This window comes from Azolla caroliniana, unplaced genomic scaffold (assembly GCF_043228905.1).
Source record: "Azolla caroliniana isolate FFs.n. ecotype wild unplaced genomic scaffold, voAzoCaro1.0.p SCAF_17, whole genome shotgun sequence".
Lineage (NCBI taxonomy): Eukaryota > Viridiplantae > Streptophyta > Polypodiopsida > Salviniales > Salviniaceae > Azolla > Azolla caroliniana.
In genome coordinates, this window is record NW_028230452.1 from 500,624 (window position 1) to 519,705 (window position 19,082).

Below are 19,082 nucleotides of genomic sequence, written 5' to 3' on the forward strand. Positions count from 1 at the left end.
ACTTCAATGCCTAAGAGAAAAGCATTCAAAAATATGTTTTTGCAAGCATTCTTACTTCTTTCAAATGTCTTTCTCTAAGCTTTTCTTCAGGAATTGTGATCTTACTGGGAGGAGCAGATGCAGTATCGATCGCAGTAGCTCTGATGCAGAAAGACCCTCGAGCTGATGATGAGAATGGTAAAGAGGGATGTTTGACGGATCAGCTATTGAGAGATGACGTTCAGCAAACAGGACTGTAGTAGAGATGAGAGTAGAGACACACAGATCTTTGGTGTACAACGCAGAGTACTAAAAAGAAGGTTATTATATTAGTTAACCTTACATAGAAAGTGGTGTGTTCACATTATAAAAAGAGGTGTCCTGTCCAGGTGAACAATGTGTTCACATATACGAATAATTACCTAATTTGTGAACTACGGGCCTTTACACCTAACAACCTCCCACTTAAAGGTCCGATGTGAACATTCAAGTAACTCCCACTAGCTGTATGCAATGCTCATGTTGAGCTTTGCCAAGACTTTTAGTGAGAATATCTGCAGGATTATCCTGTGTTTTGATCTTGGTCAATGTTACTAGACCATCCTCCAAAACTTGTCTGATAAAGTGATGTCGCACATCAATGTGTTTGGTGCGCGAATGAAACATGGCATTCTTAGCCAGATACACAGCACTCTGGCTATCACATCCTAACACAGGAGTACTAACAGACATGCCAAGATCTTCACCAAGTCTGCTGAGCCATATAGCTTCCTTTGAAGCTTCTGTAGCTGAAATATATTCAGCTTCAGTAGTACTCAGTGCTACAATCTTTTGCAATTTGGAGCACCAAGACACTGCTCCACCAGCAACTGTAAATATATACCCGCTAGTAGACTTACGTGTATCCAAGTCACCTGCCATGTCTGCATCACAATATCCCTGCAAATTTAATGCACCCTTCCCATAGCATAAACATTTTCTCTGTGTACCTTTAAGATACCTGAAAACACACTTGACAGCCTCCCAATGTGCTTTCCTGGGATTAGACATATAGCGACTAACAACTCCCACTGCATAAGCAATATCTGGACGAGTAGCTACCATAGCATACATTAGAGAACCACATGCTGATGCATAAGGAATTCCCTTCATAGCATTGATTTCCATCTCATCCTTTGGACAATCAGCCTTGCTGAGTTTAAGATATGACGGCAAAGGAACTCCAAGGGACTTTGCTTCTGCCATATTAAATCTGTTAAGCACTTTTTCAATGTACTTTTCTTGTGACAAAAACAACAATTTGTCTTTTCTGTTTCTACTGATTCTCATGCCCAAAATATGCTCTGCATTTCCCAAATCTTTCATAGAGAAGACCAATTTCAGTTGATCTTTTAGAGCATCAAGACTAGTCTTTCTTTTCCCAGCTAGCAACATATCATCCACATATAGAACAAGTATGATAGGACTGTCATCGATATCCTTTTTCGTGTATAAACAATGATCTGCATAGCTACGATCAAAGCCTTGAGAAAGCATAAAAGTATCAAACTTCTTATACCACTGTCGTGGTGCTTGTTTTAGGCCATACAAGCTACGTTTTAGTTTGCATACCAAATGCTCCTTGTTAGAGACTACAAAACCCTCAGGTTGTTTCATGTAGATCTCTTCATCAATATCACCATGCAAAAAAGCGGTCTTTACATCCATTTGGTACAACTCCAAATTAAGCATTGCAGTGAGAGCAAATAGCACACGAAGTGTGGTCATCTTCACAACAGGAGAGAAGACCTCTTGGAAGTCAATACCTTCCTTCTGTGCATAACCCTTGGCAACTAATCTTGCCTTGTATTTTGGTTTCCCTTCAATTTCCTTTACCTTATAAACCCACTTATTTGGAAGAGCTTTCCTTCCTTGAGGTAAGGACACAAGATCCCATGTATCATTTGCATATAAAGATTTTATTTCTTCTTGCATTGCAAGCTCCCACTTACTACTAAGTTCACATGACATTGCCTCCTTATAAGTAAGAGGTTCACCCTCATCTGACAGCATGACATAATGCAAAGAGGGGTCATATCTATATATCTGCCTCCTTGAACGATTAGACCTACGTACCCAATGATCAGTATTTTCTGGGATTGGTTCTAAATCTGGAGGAAAATCATTTTCAGCACTTTCTGGCTGTTGCGAACCATGTCCAGCATGTTGTTCGACATCTATATTTTGTTCTTCAGTACCTTCATCTCGTTGACCAATATCTTCATGAGCATCTCTTTGCTGTCCAACTTCTTCTGGCTCAAAGATAACCGGTTGACCATCATATTCAACCTTTGGTATAGCATCATGAGGTTTATTTTCAGATTTTGTGGATGGCTGTAATTGCTGAAATGTAACGCTCTTAGAGTTCCCAACAGAGGAACAAGCATTTTTCAGCAATTTTCCTTCATTAAAAACAAGATCCCGGCTGCGTACAATTTTTCTGGACTGAGGTAACCAAATCCTATAGCCCATTTCACCTTCATCACCATAGCCCATAAAAATGCCCATGGTGGACTTAGCATCGAGCTTATTTCTCAGCTCACTTCTAATGTGTACAAACGCATCACAACCGAAAATTCGTAAATGGTCATATGAGGCTGGTTTGCCAGACCAAACCTCCTCAGGGATTCCATTTTTTAAGGACTTGTTGGGAGAACGATTACATATATGAACCGCGGTTTTTAATGCTTCTCCCCAAAATTCATGAGGGAGATTAGCTGTGGACAGCATGCATCGTACTCGCTCACACAAGGTCCTATTATACCTTTCTGCCACCCCATTTGATGAAGGGTTATATGGAGCTGTAAGCTCTCTTTTAATACCATGTAAGTCACAATAAGACTTAAATTCTGCAGATGTAAACTCACCCCCATTATCTGTTCTGAGACATTTCAGTTTTGTCCCTTTTTGAGTAGTCACAAATGCATGAAAAGATTTAAATGCATCAAATGCATCACCTTTTCTTTTCATCAAGTACACCCAAATCTTCCTAGAATAATCATCGATAAAGGAAATAAAATATGCAGCACCGCCCAAGGATTTTACAGGCATGCTACATACATCAGAATGCACCAAATCTAGCACATTTGGTTTACGAGAGATACCAGAATAATAAGAATTTCTTACTTGTTTGCCAAATAGACAATCATTACAAAAAACCAGCTTTGATCCTTTAACATCAAATCTTTTTAAAGCAGAAAGGACTTCAAGTCCTTTTTGGCTCATATGTCCTAATCTCTTATGCCAAAGCTCTAAACGAGAGTCGAATTCAGCAATAGCAAGAAACTTTCCAGGTAAAGCTTTACATTGCAAACAGTACAGAGTGCCCTTTTTGCAACCTTTCACAATAACCATAGATCCTTTCTTTAGTTTCCATAATCCACCACCGAATAATGTGGTGTAACCATGCAAATCCATTTGTCCTACAGATAGCAAACTTTTCTTAATGCCAGGTACATACCTAACATCTTTGAGCACAAGCTCTTGACCATTATCCAAAGACAAGTGTATGGTTCCAATACCATCAATATTGCAAGCACTATTGTTACCAAGATAAACTTTTCCATAACTGCCTGCATCAAATGTGGTAAAGCACTCCAAACTTGGAGTAACATGAAAAGAAGCCCCAGAGTCTACTATCCATGTCTGTGTCAATCCATCATCGATTGACAATAAAGCATCAATAACATCTGTTTTGGTGATTTGCATGTCTTGAACATGAGCTATAAAGGCATCACCTGTAATACAAAGTACATCACCATCTTCACCAGATAGGTCTTCAATGATAACATTTGAAGCCATATTAGCTTTCTCTGTTGTATTAAACTTATCCTCTTTGTTTTTCTTCTCTCCGACATTCTTCTTCCTTTCTAGTTCCATCTTCCAATATCTACAATCAGGTTTCTTATGACCTTTACGGCCACAATGATAGCAAGTGATATCTTGTTGTTTTCCTTTCCCTCTACTCTTACTTCTATTTCTTTGTCCTACATTTGGGTTCCTCTTATCATATCTCCCCCTAATATTGTATGCTGAACCACTACCTTCTCCACTAGATTGTCTTCTAATCTCTTCACTGAGAATAGAGCCCCGCACACCATCGAAGGTCAAGGTGGGGCTATTAGATAGTGAAACAACTAATGTTTCCCACGAATCCGGTAAAGTCATAAGTAGGAAGATAGCTTTGAGCTTGTCATCAAAAGCTGGTAATCCTGAATCTTGTAGTTGGGAGAGAGTACCTGTGAATAAAGATAGATGCTCTGTTGCACCTTTTGACTCATCAAGCCTCATACTGACAAGTTTTCTCATCAAATGCACCTGATTCACAGGAGTAGTATTCTCGTAAGTTTTCTTAAGTTTCTCCCAAACTTGATGGGCAGTAGTCAAGCCCTTTACATCTACAAGAATTTCATCAGAAACAACCATTTTAATATATGTAATGGCTTTCTTATTCAAAGTGTTCCAAGCATCATTTTCCATGCTCTCTGGTTTCGTTTCTACAAGAGCATCTTCACAATCTCTTAGAAAGAGGATGCCCAGCATACGCTCTTTCCACAATTCGAAACCTTTTCCATCAAATCTCTTGATTTCAAAGAGGTTTTTCACTTCAGCTGAAGTGGAGGCCATTGCTCCCAAGATTTATGACAGATGCCTTCAGAAATTGAGCAGAATACCAATAGAAAAGGGTCTGACAGATTTTTTATTTTTATTTTTTAAATCTGTGTTTTCTGCTGATTCTGAATCTAAAGAAAAACAGCAAAGTAGAGGAAAGAGATTTGGCTCTGATACCAGTTAAAGGTAAAGAGGGATGTTTGACGGATCAGCTATTGAGAGATGACGTTCAGCAAACAGGACTGTAGTAGAGATGAGAGTAGAGACACACAGATCTTTGGTGTACCCAACCGCCTTGATTGGTACACAAGAAAAAGAAGGTTATTATATTAGTTAACCTTACATAGAAAGTGGTGTGTTCACATTATAAAAAGAGGTGTCCTGTCCAGGTGAACAATGTGTTCACATATACGAATAATTACCTAATTTGTGAACTACGGGCCTTTACACCTAACATTGGTTACTCTTACTCCGAGTCAATCCCTTTATGTTAGATATTTGGTGCGGAGTTAATCTCTTTACATTTGATATGTGCTGCGGAGTTAATCGCTTTATGTCTGTAAAATATAAGTAAGATGTTCCCATTTATGTGCGTTGCCTAACAATCGGCAACGGTTCGGTTTGAACCGAACCGAACCGCAAAACTGTGCCTTAACGGTTTAAACGGTTCGGTTCGGTTTCAACAGTTAAAAACTGTGGTTTAGACGGTTTATTATTATTTTATTTTATTATTGAATTTTTTAAAAAAAGTTTTTAAAAATTTGAAAAATTGTCTTTAAACAATCTTTTCATTTTTAAACCTTATTCTTACATTATATAGGAACATCGTTAAAATTTTGTTTTTTTGGGTGAGAAAGAAAACCAGTTTAAGTTATTTGAATGACAATCATGGTTATGAACACACTTCTTTAGATATGGATTTTGGAGAGATGATGGTTCTTACTAGAGTTATTAACAAAAGCTGACAAAATGTTTCCAAATTTTCTTTTCTCCCACTGGGCAGGGAAGAAAGCCCCTTTTCTGGACCTACCTTTGCAGGAGATCGACCCCGAAATTCATGCCATTATTGAGAATGAGAGACGACGTCAAAAGCAAGGACTTGAACTTATTGCCTCTGAGAATTTTACATCTTCAGCTGTTATGGAGGCTGTTGGGTCATGCCTTACCAACAAATACTCTGAAGGCCTTCCTGGGAAGAGGTAAAACTTTTTCTTCATCATCATTGTTATCATCTTCTTTTCAATTCCGACACCTGTATGGGTTTGGGGCATCGATAGAAAAAATACAAGGCAAAGATGAGTTGGGTTTTAGGGAATAAACAAAAGTTTTTATTCCTGTAAGAGATGCCCCTTGCGTTTAGATATAATTTAGTCTATTTATAATCCAAGAAAATGTGGGTTTAGGTTTTAGTATGATTCTTTTTAATCCTAGAATAGAAGAGACCGGTTTAGCGCATAGATATAGATTTCTTTCATTTTAATCCTAGACGAGGCGATCTAGAAGATTTGGGGTTTAGTGCTTAACTAGAAATGAAAGTTTTCCTCATAGAAGAGCTGGTGACAGGATTTCTGATTTATCTTAAAAGAGACAGCCGTTGGTTTTAAGCAAAAATGCTCTAGTTTTAGAATGAGATGGATTCAGGATTTAGATAGGAAAAATATTTTATTCCTAGATGGGATGAATTATAGGCAATATGTTCTGATCCTAGACGAGGTACCCGAGAAGAGTTGGATTACGGTTTAATTGTATTTTAAATCCTAAAATAGATGCATTTAGGTATGGACAGATATGGACATGGTCATATGGAGGCCAATTATGTTTTGTCAAAAGATAAACAACTGTTCAAAGTCGAGGTCCAACTATATTGAATGTGCACATGTCCATGCTAAAAATTTGAAATGTAGGTACTATGGAGGGAATGCCTACATTGATCAGAGTGAGATATTATGTCAAGAAAGGGCGTTATCTGCATTCCACTTGAATCCAGAGGAGTGGGGTGTAAATGTGCAGCCACTCTCAGGTTCTCCAGCAAATTTTGCTGTCTACACTGCTTTGCTTCAGCCCCATGATAGGATTATGGTTAGTAGAACAATGAAAATGGATAAGGGTTTTGAGTCTGATTGGGAATATTTACAGTAGATATGGTGTTGCATAGGGGCTTGACCTTCCACATGGTGGTCATTTATCCCATGGATTTATGACCCCAAAACGACGTGTTTCGGCAACATCTGTATACTTTGAATCCATGCCCTATCGTCTGAATGAGGAAACAGGTACACACTTCAAGAATTATAAAAGTTGTTTTTCAGGTTTCTGATATCTGTAGTAAACTGTGTTAATATCTTTATATTGTTGCCAGGTTTTATTGATTATGATATGCTAGAAAAAACAGCAATTCTTTTTAGGCCAAAGCTTATAATAGCGGGTGCAAGTGCATATCCTCGAGATTTTGACTATCCAAGAATGAGGAAGGTTTTGTGCTTTTCCTAGTCTGTCCACATTTAAGGATCATTCGTTATTGTTCTGCTTGGGTTTATGTGCATCTTAAACAGATTGCAGATTCCGTGGGTGCTTTTCTAATGATGGATATGGCTCATATAAGTGGTCTTGTGGCTGCTGGAGTTGTATCGAATCCTTTTAAGTATGTTGATGTTGTCACCACGACTACACACAAGGTTAGTTGTTTTTTATTTTAACAGAAACTCTGGGTTAAACGTTAAGGGAAAGAGGATATGGTCTTCTAGAGTAAAGTATTAACAGTTTCTTCTCGTTTTAATCAGTCTCTAAGGGGTCCTCGCGGAGGGATGATCTTTTTCCGAAAGAGTACTATTTTAGGAGTTGATCTAGAAACAGCTATCAACAATTCAGTTTTCCCTGGTCTACAGGTTTTTTGCTGGTCATACATGTTGCCTTCCTGTCTTGTATTTTGTGCTTAACAGCTTTGATTTAATGTTCAGGGTGGGCCACACAATCATACAATTGCGGGACTAGCTGTTAGCTTGAAGCAGGCATCTGGTCCTGAATTTAGGCTTTATCAAGAACAGGTAGAGCTTGTATAAATTCATGTACTTTTGTTTAGTTAGAAAAAATCTGTTTTACTGAATGAACAACATTCAGGTGGTGGCCAACTGTAAAGCCCTTGCAGATAGATTGAAATATCTGGGTTACACTCTCGTATCTGGTGGTAGCGATAACCATCTTGTGCTTGTTGACTTAAGGCCTTTGGTTTGTACTATCTTCTTCACTTAGAGTGCATATAATTTATCAGTTTTGGAACCTTGAAAGAAAAGGTAAATACTTTAAGCAGGGTATTGATGGAGCCAGAGTGGAGAGAGTTTTGGATTGCGCTTCAATAACTCTGAACAAAAACTCGGTGCCAGGTGAAGCCTGAAGAGGGCTTAATTTCTATCTTGACTTGGTTTTTGGATGAAAAAATATATTGTAAGTAGGAACACCAAAGTAAACACGGGATGTAAAGATCCACATGCATGATGACTACAAAAAACAGAACCAAAACAAAATGAGTAAATAGGAGAGTGCCATTTCTACTACTCAATCAGACTTCATTCCGTATAGAAGAGTACCCGTTCTACTTAAGATATGACAGAATATGAGCTTTTATTGCTATGAACACTTAGTCAATTAGAATTTTCATATAGGTAAGTGTCTTTCACTATTTAAGAAATGAACGTCTTCTCTATTGTGGTGTCTTTCATTATTTAGGAAATGAGCGTATTCTCTTTTGTCAAGTGTTAGTAGCTTCATTTTTTTGTACTTGCATATTCTCTTTTGCCTGTATTTAATATACTGGATATATCCCTGATTGTGGTCAATTTTGTATAATTCTTTACAGGTGATAAAAGTGCTGTTGTTCCAGGCGGTATCAGGATTGGTACTCCTGCATTAACTACAAGGGGCTTTGTGGAAGAAGACTTTAAAATGGTGGCTGACTTAATCCATGAGGGTGTACAGCTTTCAAAAGAAGTGAAAGGCTTAATTGGCAGCCCAAAAGTTAAAGATTACTTAGAATTTGTGGAATCTCCAGACTTCCCTTTGCGATCAAAACTTGAGGCTCTTCGTGAAAGGGTTGAAACATTTGCATCGGCTTTCCCAATACCTGGGGAATCTAGATAAGTCGTTGTATTGGATTATATACTCTTTTAACATGAATTTCAATAAACTTCATATAAGGGAATACGTAAAGACACTTTTAATAGACCTGGGTGTGTTTATTTTCTTTGAGAGCATTGTCCTCATGGAAGCATTGTACTTTTGATTATGTAGTCGTAATTAACCATAATATCTCTAGTAAGGATTCTGATGTGCTTCCATCACTGACAAGGTATCAGTGGCGTGTAATTGATTTTTAATTGGAGTTTCCAAAAATTGGTGCATGGCATAGTAAGGTCTTCCCTATTGGGAACGCAACCCCGTCCATTTGAAATTGATAGGTGTTCTGAATAGCACAGGTTTGTGGTCCTAGGACAGTATATAGTAAGGTAATTGTATTGTATATTTAATAAACTCTGTAATTCCCTAAGGAACCTTTCTAAGTGTCATCTTATTTAATAAACTCTGTAATTCCCCAAGGAACCTTTCTAAGTGTCATCTTTTTCAACATTGGTTGGTTGCCACATGGTCTTAAGGTGAAACATGCATCCTGAACAAGTAAAAACTCGGCAGTGAATGTAAGTATAATGTTTATCTGTAAGCATGAATATAATATAGTACTCCACATTGTGATATTGTGCTCACGAACATAGCTATTAACAGTAAAATTCTTGATAATGAAGTATAGATGATCTTATGAATTTTATGGCTTAATGAATTTGTTAGACGACCTTAGGATAAGGTTTATTAAAAAGTTTATGACTGAATTTCATAGATGACCTGTGTGTAGAGTCTAAATAGAAATAGTATATGACCTCAGTAAATTTTGAATGTCAAAAAGTCATTAATCCCTAAAGCATTAATCCTAAATATTAGTATTTCAGATGAAATGTTACAAGTCGCCCTTTACAAAGAGGTTGTATCCATTCTAATGCAAAACCTGTTTGAAAAACGCCATTTACTTTATGGGAATTATATGTTTTCCAGTAGAGATGTTACTGAATACCATGCATGTTCAAAATCTCATTCTGTACTCACTAAGATTTTGGATGTTCATAATATGACTTCAGCAGAAATAGCTGTTGGTGTTCTTTTGAAACCATTATTCAAATGTTACAATCCTCAAAATAAGGCCTCACATGTCTATATTAGACAATATCATGACTAACACTTAACGCAAGAAAACAAACTGAAGTATTCGCCAATATTTGTACAAAAGTTAAACTTCATTTTGAATTATACATGCCTTAGTAAACATCCAAGGAAAAACAAATCATTCCCCAAATTTCACAAAACATGTAACTTAAATCAGGCATATATCGAGCCAATATTTCATGTCCCCATTTGTACAGAACCAATGCATGAAATTGTTGGCATAGTATATTGGGAATACATGTACACCAATACTTGAATCCCTCTAATGCAACTACAAAAATAAAGTGACATTCAAAAATCTCCAAACAAGACAGGTACCATGTTTTTCCACTAAAACATGAAATTGGACATTGATAGTAGATACACTTGAGGCTACAGGACCACCATTACAAAAACCAAACAATGCTATCAGCCTTAGCTCTAAACCGATCAAAACCTTTTTTCCAGATCTGTCTACAAAAACCCAAATTAATAATTCTATGGGTATGTACTCTTATCATTCATTGGTCTCTTGGAAGTCTTGCAGTAGAAAAACAGCACATCTTTTTCAAAAGGTTTGGATTTCAGTTGTGTCACTTTAGAACCTACATTAAAGGGTTCCCTTTCTGAGGCCTTCTCTTCACCTTAATCTGTTCATAAATAGAGATTATTACCAACAATCACCATTTTGAACCTCATGTAAGTAGTTAGATAACACAGATACATGGAATAAAACTGCAATGATATATACATATACATACATACATACATACATACATACATACATACATACATACATACATACATATAGATAGATAGATAGATAGATAGATAGATAGATAGATAGATAGATAGATAGATAGATAACCTTGCCACCATTTGTCCCATCTCCGACAGTCGCTTGACATGCCAGTCTCCAACTGTCAGGTCTCTGTGAAACATCCAGTTTCATGACAGAAAGAAATAATCAGCAATTCATATCCACTTTGAGGAACAGATATGTACAAACACAAACAAGTACCAATTTCAAATAATGGGGCTCTGCTGGTGTCCGCTTGTTCATGAGTTCAGCTCCTTCCAAAATCTAACAAATGACAATAAATAAGTTTATGGCCAATATTTCTGCTGGACAAATCATAATCCTCATTATAACTTAATGATTAAACAGCCCTCTTCATGTAAATGTCTTAAAGTTTGATTCATTCATTGAAAACTATGAAAAAGAACTCATATCACCGATAAAGAAAGAAATGCATGTGCATTATAGGTGGAACATGAAACAGAACTTTAACATACATCAACAAGGCAAGTGCCACACATTCCTCGGCCCTCACAATTCATCATCTTTCCCTGAAGAAGGAACATAAGTAGGATGTGAGGTTTACATATCAATAATCATTCATCACAAATTAATTCATTCAGCACTTGTCACTAATAGCTATTACATTGAGAGAGATAGAAAAATATTATCTTACATATGGGCCATATAGCTCCACTTGATTCTCCAACATGATATCGCGAAGAAGTTTCTTACCACTCACAGCAGTGACAAACTGTGGCTCAGGAATTGGGTCAGTCTCTCCTGGGCGGTTGTCAGGCTGCACAATACAAGTGTCCAATCACTTACGCAGAAACTTACAGAGATGGCACAATAATTGTATACAATGAGCAGTAAGAGCAACAACAGAATAACTGAATCTCTTTTGCAAGCAATCATGATAACCCACATGCTCCCAAACCTGTACTACAGCTACATTTTAAGGGCCTCTATTAGGTGTAACTATTTCGTTAGTTTTAAGGTATGGGATTTGGGAAGCCCGATTTTCCTCTTTCTTTTGCCTTGTTTAAATATCTGCATAATGACTCTTATGATTTCGTGATTTGGTCCTGTCTCTCTCTTTTCCTATAACCTCTCATTTGATTGATTTGTTTCTTCTTTCATATGCAATGACTTTCATCCTTGATCAAATTATCTCATTCCTCTCATCTCTAGTACTAATACATAAGCCACGCATGGAAAGGTTTGTTATACCTTGATAATCATGTGGGATGTGTTGTTACCAGCCATAGCAAACCTCAAAAAGTCATAAAAATGAATGGATATTGGGAGAAAATGCAAAGTTGATCCATCTCATTTTAGGTATAACACAAGTTAGTTGTTCGAGAAGTTTAGGACAAACAACAGAAACCATTTTTCTACCATTTGGTATAATTTCATCCAGATGTGTCATTGTGCTGCCTCCTGGTTTGACCTCCAACTTGACATCAATGAAGCATTTTTACCTAAAGATTGACATGAAGCTGTCTACATGTTTTTTACAGCCATTCTATTTGCCTCCAAGAAACAATCAAATATGATCTGAAATAATCTTCTCACAATGGCACATAATGTTTTGGTTCGTTCATGTCATTTTCTCGACAAGTGAAATAAATATAAAATCTAGACATAGGTGTAACATATTCTTGCTATTGACCATATATGTAAGTGATGTTTTCCAAATGGAACATTGAATCAGACTTTCAAGTTATAATCTCTTGCGTTCTTTTGCTTATTTAACTTTCCGTTTAACAGCCGTTCCAGTTTGTTGGGGTTTTTGGTCATTTAGCATGTTCTAGAAACATTGCACAAATCATCCTTCTAGTACCCTGACTGGAAAATCAGAAAAAAAACGCAATTTTCTAGGAGTTTAACAAAGCCTAACACCTAGGAAAGTAGCAAACCAGCATACTGAGCAAAACAACAAAAAAAAGCATATAAAAAACGTTATCCACATGTATAAAGCATTTCATATCTAAGCAGCATCCACAATGAAGAAAACTTTGCAACACAAGTTAATAAGAAATTGAGCAAAGAAAAGAAGAAAGGAAACAAACGAAAGAAAAAACAAATAAAACCTACCCCAACAAATTCTAGTTCAATGAGGGGGGGAGCTTCTAGGGCAGAAGAAGAAGAAGGAGACTCTGTTGATGTAGAAACCCAAACTTCCTGCTCTTGATGTTGTTGAGAGGCACTGATTTTGTCAAGGCTCGATCTTCTTCTCTGTTTTTTGAGGAAAGAAACAGAGCTCTGTTTGTTGATTAAAGAAGAAGAAGAAGATAAAGAAACAGAGGAAGTGAGTTGCTCTGCTCGGGTTGAGAGAAGATGAATGGAGGAGGCATTATATCCCAAGGCCACGGCCAAAGAGGAAGCCATCATCATTGTCGTCCTTCCCTTCGCCCTATAACTAAACCCCTCGTTGCTTGCAGTTCTTCCGATCGATATGGGAAAGAAAAGGGTATTTCCAAACCTGCCCCTCTGCACCTCACCATTTACAAATATCAATTATACCCCCCCCACTCGCACACCAATTAAGAGCTACAAATATGCATTGGGACTACCTCTTGTATGGATCAGAAATTTTCCATGTGTGGTCATGGTGGCAAATCATGCCTAATAGTCACAGTTTTGCAATTTGTGCTCCGTCAATAAGTTTAATTTTAAATGTATATATAACAAATAATTTAGAAGTTGGACACAAGACATGTTCTAATTAGATGGACAACAAACACATTTAGGGAGAGTTGATATGCTACACAAAATAGATTTACAAATGTCGGGTCTCTTTGACATGCCGGCATGACAGCCTCTTGTGGCTTAGCCTAAATTGCTAGATTGGTCTAAGCTCCCAATCAATTATGTCCAATCTTTTTCATATAAACCACTCCTAAAATATATGAGAATTTGAAAATGCATTTTTGTTCAATTGCAAGAAGAGTTCTATATTCACAACCAAGAGCTGGTAATCAGCCTATGCATAGGTTGGCATACAGAGAAACACATTCCATTATGTTCAGTCCTGTGCAAAACACACGTGTCTTATGGTTGTTGATTTCAAGGAACTCGCAAAAATATCTTGAATTTACATGGGATGCTACAAGAAATTGTGTAAACAAGAGACGTAAATTTATGCAACAATTTGAGACACTACTATCATTACAATTGCAACTACAATCATATAACCATAGATTACAATGTATTAAGATGTTCATAGATTAATGAAATATTTGCCCGAACAAAAACTGCATACTGTGAGTAAGCAAGTCATCAAAATGGGTGACATATTATTGCAAAGCTACCAAACATTCATCAATTCCAAGTTAGTCCATGTGTATACACACTTTGAAAATTCTCATGCAATACTTCATGTTTACACTGAATGAAGCTTGATGTATGATAAGAAAGTCGCTGAGTAACTGGATATAACTGAATAGAAATGGCCAAGTAACTTAGAAATGCCAGTGTCAAAATTGGCTTTGGGTTTTCCCTCTTCATGATGACTACTTTCTTCTCTCTCCTCTCTTTGTTGCACCACACCCAATTAATCTATTTTATCATGTATAAGAAATTTAATAAATTCTATCTATCAACGAAGAGCATTGAACATTGTAAATCCACTCCATTCTTTGAATCATCCAATGCTCGTTTTTCAATGTACCAGAGACTCATATTTTGTTCCATTGAGAAGCTTTGACAAATCAGTCCAGTTTTCCACTCGATCAGCCAATGGCAGTGTGTGAATCTTTACATGTTTGCTCTTCAATTTTCTTGGTTTAACATGTAAGAACTCTTGAACTTTTATCAACTCCTGTAAACAGAAGAAGAACATGAAAAGAAACATATTAAATCACTCTCAACCAATGCTACTGACATAAATAAAAAATGAAAATTTGATGAATAAAGTTGAGAGATACTATATTACACAAAGAGAAGGATCCAATGTTCCCAAAAATACTTCTTTATTCATGTAACCTTTGAATGACTTAGTGAAATAATTATGAAGATGGCTGACCTCTTTGCTTTGAAGTAGATCCTCATAGTATACTACGATATTACGAATCCTGCTGAAAAATTGTTGTGCATCTATCATGCTATCCTCAATGCTTTTCAAGTAAGGAATCACCAATGTTAGGTTAACTAATGGTTTGTAAGATGCAAGAATATTTGCCTGCATACCAAAATTTTGGTGTTTAGCAACGTTTTCAGTAATGCTTCATTTCTAACCCACTTTTACTTTTAAAAACACTTATTATTATTATTTTATCTTGTTTTCGTTTTTCGCAGAGCAAGAGAGAATTCAATCATGCTTGCCTCTTGAATGGAGTGTACATGAGCTCGATGTGTTCCATTTAAGAGCTTCGAATGCTGATCAAATTTATTTGCTATGAGAGATATGTAACGTTCCAAGAAATTTCGACGGAAAAGAAAAATAACTGAGACAGATTTTTCCTTCAAGTATGCTAGAACTTCCGGCTTATATTCCATGAAGCCCTGTAAGATGAAAATCTTAGGCTTACAATATCCATGAACCATCACTGTTTCAATCACATTTAAGAAAATAAAAAGCATAGATTTTGTCTAATTAGAAAAACGAAAAAAATAAAGGCATCAAAGATAGATGCTTCACTCTCCCCGAATGGCCTGCAATATTCACCTATATAATAATAAAATTTTAATTTATTTTTTTACTCTGGCAAATAAAAATAATTTTCCTGCAATAAAAAAGAGAAGCTGTGCAAATTCTAACACACCTGATTAAGCATCCACTTGAAACCAACAGCAGTTGTGCAATCTTTTTTATGATATTTGCTAACCCAATCAAGATTGTAAAGTGTGTCCAAAGACTCCTTTATCATAGTCATATTCTTTCTCCTTGTTGTAATCAAGAAAACTTCACCATGAGATCTCACATTTTTATGACTATTCAGTAGTGTCTCAAACCATCCACTACCTGACCTTTGCATAGAAACGATGACGAAATAATGCACTGGAATGCAGCTGCACTCCCTCCTATTGAAAAACCGCCAACAATTCAACAAGTTTTCCATTACCCATACGAGTAATTTATTATCCACGCTTGATAGCATGAAGTAAAAATTGTCGATGCGTGAAAATTGAAGGTCTTGATTATCCATAATTACACTAGCTAATACCTATCAAACGTTGCAGGTTGAGGATAATGCATATCCTGTTGAGTACTTATCGAACAGCGACCAGTGAAAACATTCACATCTTGCCTGATTATTTGAGCAAAACTTGGCATTTCCATGGTAGAGAAACCCATATATAGAACCCCTAAGGCCAGAACCATAATGATTGAAAACTTCCAATGAAAGCTTAGTTTCTTGTGCAGCCATTTTTGGGAAAGGTCCTGCAATTCCCATTGACATCAGAAATGAAAACAAGGAAGTTATTATTGTTTTTCCTTGTGAAGTGAAAGAACAGAGAATTCCATTTGTAAAAAGTTTCTTGTTCAGACCCATCTTATGCACCTTTCCCGCTAAAGCCTAATTTCCATTTTCCTTACTCGATGTCAAAACTTGCCCATCTTCACCTGGAAAAGAGGCTGAAGATAAGGTATGATACTTGCCTTCTATGCGTCGAAGAATGCAAACAGGGTCTGTTGTATGCAAAGATTTATGCTGACATATTTAACCTAAACCCAAAAGTTCAAGTGAAGATACCTTATATATCCTCAAAAAGGTATATTATTACTCTGGAGTGCTTTACATTGATAATTTAAAATCTTTTAATCGTTGATTTTTGCTATGACATGAACGCCTAAACCTTTCATAACTCAATGTGGTCGGGCAAAGATTCCTTACACAGTGGCTATGAAAATAGTTCCTAAACCTAACTTTGGGAGACCCCCAATGAAGAGAACGCATACAAAGAAAATTCATGTTCCATCACCAGATATTTCCAAAGAGTAGTAGCTATGAAGGAGTTCATAAATCCTAAACAACATACAAAGGGCCAGAGAATTTGCCAAAAAAAGAGCTGTGCAGAAAACATTCTCATAAACCCTATTTTCAGGTCCTATGAAACTGAGAGCGGATTTATTAGATAATAATGTGTCCTTTTCTCTTACCTTATAAAAGGGTTTTCTGTGAGAGATCGATCTCAAAGAAAAAGGTTGTTTGATGGGCGACGCGTCGTCGTCGTCGTCGTCGCCAAGAACTAGTGCCATGGCTTCTGATACGAAGAACACTTCTTCTTCTTCTTCTTCTTCTTCTGAGTTGTCTGGTGAAGATAAGGATGAGAGAAGAAGGGGTGGGTGCCCTCGGAATTCGCACCTGCGGACTTCATGTCTGTCAGATTAGCCATCATCATCATCATCACCACCATCAGAAGAAGAAGAAGAAGAAGAAGAAAGAAAAAGATTTCGAGTTCTCTTTATTGGGAACAGAGTCACTGTAGAATGGCGAATCACTATGATTCATTCTCATAGAAATCCCATATGTATGTACATTTATCAATAGAGAAGAATATATACATATATCATTATATGTATACACTTTTCTAAACATTCGGCTTAGTGCGCCATTTTTTTGAGTTTGCCAAAAATCTGCATTGTTTCATGACAATAATAATAATAATAATTCATAGAAAGTTATATCCTCCATCGGTATTAAAATTAGAGTGGCGAAACGCAATACATATACAAAATAAGTCTACTATTACAATGAATATTGCATGCAAGCTTTAAATCCCAAAAATAAAATCAAAATTTACATCAAATCAAAATTTGAAACTATGTTCCAAACACTCAAAAAAGCAACGATATCATTGACACAAAAATCAGATCATGTCATCGAATAATATCCCAATCCCTCTTACAAGAGATGGAGACCGATTGATACAAGAAATAGAGGGTATGGATTCCCATAGTTTACGATGCATACATAGCTTCTGCATGCATGGGTGTTGATTCTGTGATGTCCCATTTGGTGATGATTCCCACTCGTCCTAATTTGACCCTTCTCATGATTGTTGGGATCAACAATCTTTGATGTCCCAAGCCATGAAGCACTGCTTGGTAGTTGGTATCAAGGTACAAATGGCAATAGGGGACAACCTCACAACCGTAAAAGCAATTTCTCTAGAGTGTGAGATCCTTATGGATGAGGATCTTCCTGTTGAAGGAAGAAAATTTCGTAGCTAATCAAACAAGGAAAGAAAGTGGCATATGCTAAGTACCTCCATCTTGGTGAGATTGTCTCCATTAGATAACATGCTGATAGTAGAGGGAAATGAACAAGGTCGTTGCCATGACAAGTAATAAATCATCAACGATCTAAGAAGCAAATGTCCTCTCATATTAGGCATCCAAGGCCAAGAGTTGCAAAGGAGAGTTCAAACATTGTGATTATGGACAACAATTTCGTGTTGGTTGTGAAAGTAGTATAGTGGGGCCGTTCAATTTGTTGCAACATAAGAAATTCATCCAATTCCAATTGATTATGAATGTGGTAGTAGTACTCTCCATAAATTGTGGCGGCAATTTCATGAGGTGAAGTGTTATTGGATGCCATCCAATTGTTGTGGGTGAATCTGGTCGTGGACACATTGGGAGCTCTAGTGCTCGCTAAATAGCAGCCCACCAATAAGGATTGTTTATGCATGTGAATGTGTTGTCCTGTTTATGCATATCTCTAGGTCTGGTTTGTGCATGCATCTAAGTTATGCTTGTCTCTAAACATTAATTCGGCCATTCTATTAGTAGCCCCTTCTTTTGTGGATATGCGTGTGATTGGGCCTAACTCTAGTTGGGCATGTGCCTCACCTATCCCTCCTAGCAATCACCAAAGGCAACCTTGTCACCTCCATCTTGCCAATCGTTGTCCTTTTACTACCAAACAATAGGGCCCAAATGCTTGAAATAGGCGGAGGAAATTGCTAGACTTACTCCAATAGGTTGAATAAGATTATTGAAGTCATTATTTTCCACGACCATGAGAAGGCACGGGGGGATACAAGCCATTGCATGCACTTCATATACCATTTTACATCCTAACCAACGGCAATGCAATCTTCTAATTATTCCCTCTAAATCTATGTTACAAGCTTTTTAAGATCTCATATGCAATTTCAATTTCTGAAGAGATGATGACTCAATAATTCAATATCTTTTGTTTCATGGGCATTATCATTTGTCTTTTGATCACAACAGAAAAACATCAAACATGGTTCACTTATTTATTTTCTGGATTGGGAGCTACTTTCAAACCCTTTCCAAGTTAAAAGAGTCACATTTTTCACATGGGACTCATATTGTAACATGATGCTTCCCATAATTGCACACAATTCAATTCTAAAACTAATATTGTTATAAGATCAATTATTCAGTTTCTTGATTTGGGGTTACTTTTGAACCCTTTCCAAGTTAACA

At 36.8% G+C, this 19,082-nt stretch overlaps 3 protein-coding genes across 3 annotated transcripts in view; 1 reads left to right on the top strand and 2 right to left on the bottom strand.

Annotated features, from left to right (window-relative positions):
* SHM3 (serine hydroxymethyltransferase 3) overlaps positions 1–8,866 on the top strand; it is a 12,953-nt gene extending 4,087 nt beyond the window's left edge. Inside the window, exons 2-11 of the mRNA XM_087332738.1 lie at positions 5,633–5,828; positions 6,534–6,708; positions 6,785–6,902; positions 6,989–7,101; positions 7,182–7,304; positions 7,410–7,514; positions 7,587–7,673; positions 7,747–7,854; positions 7,937–8,009; positions 8,483–8,866. Of these exons, the coding sequence (XP_087188864.1) occupies positions 5,633–5,828; positions 6,534–6,708; positions 6,785–6,902; positions 6,989–7,101; positions 7,182–7,304; positions 7,410–7,514; positions 7,587–7,673; positions 7,747–7,854; positions 7,937–8,009; positions 8,483–8,763 (1,379 nt within the window). The 3' untranslated portion in view covers positions 8,764–8,866. The remainder of the gene's footprint in view (positions 1–5,632; positions 5,829–6,533; positions 6,709–6,784; positions 6,903–6,988; positions 7,102–7,181; positions 7,305–7,409; positions 7,515–7,586; positions 7,674–7,746; positions 7,855–7,936; positions 8,010–8,482) is intronic.
* A 1,172-nt stretch (positions 8,867–10,038) lies between these two features.
* On the bottom strand, positions 10,039–13,161 carry LOC147852613 (photosynthetic NDH subunit of subcomplex B 3, chloroplastic-like). Its single transcript, XM_087332768.1, has 6 exons — positions 12,773–13,161; positions 11,349–11,471; positions 11,170–11,223; positions 10,895–10,957; positions 10,742–10,804; positions 10,039–10,523 (listed from the first exon to the last, which is right to left on the bottom strand). Exons 1-6 carry the CDS (start codon positions 13,070–13,072, stop codon positions 10,479–10,481), a joined length of 648 nt encoding a protein of 215 aa, XP_087188894.1. The 5' UTR covers positions 13,073–13,161; the 3' UTR covers positions 10,039–10,478.
* A 785-nt stretch (positions 13,162–13,946) lies between these two features.
* Positions 13,947–16,926, bottom strand: LOC147852614 (uncharacterized). The gene is made up of 6 exons (XM_087333436.1): positions 16,782–16,926; positions 15,844–16,061; positions 15,442–15,700; positions 15,002–15,181; positions 14,703–14,858; positions 13,947–14,498 (listed from the first exon to the last, which is right to left on the bottom strand). The coding sequence occupies exons 1-6, from the start codon at positions 16,878–16,880 to the stop codon at positions 14,340–14,342; spliced, it is 1,071 nt and encodes a 356-aa protein (XP_087189562.1). The 5' UTR covers positions 16,881–16,926; the 3' UTR covers positions 13,947–14,339.
* Between the last annotated feature and the right edge of the window lie 2,156 nt (positions 16,927–19,082).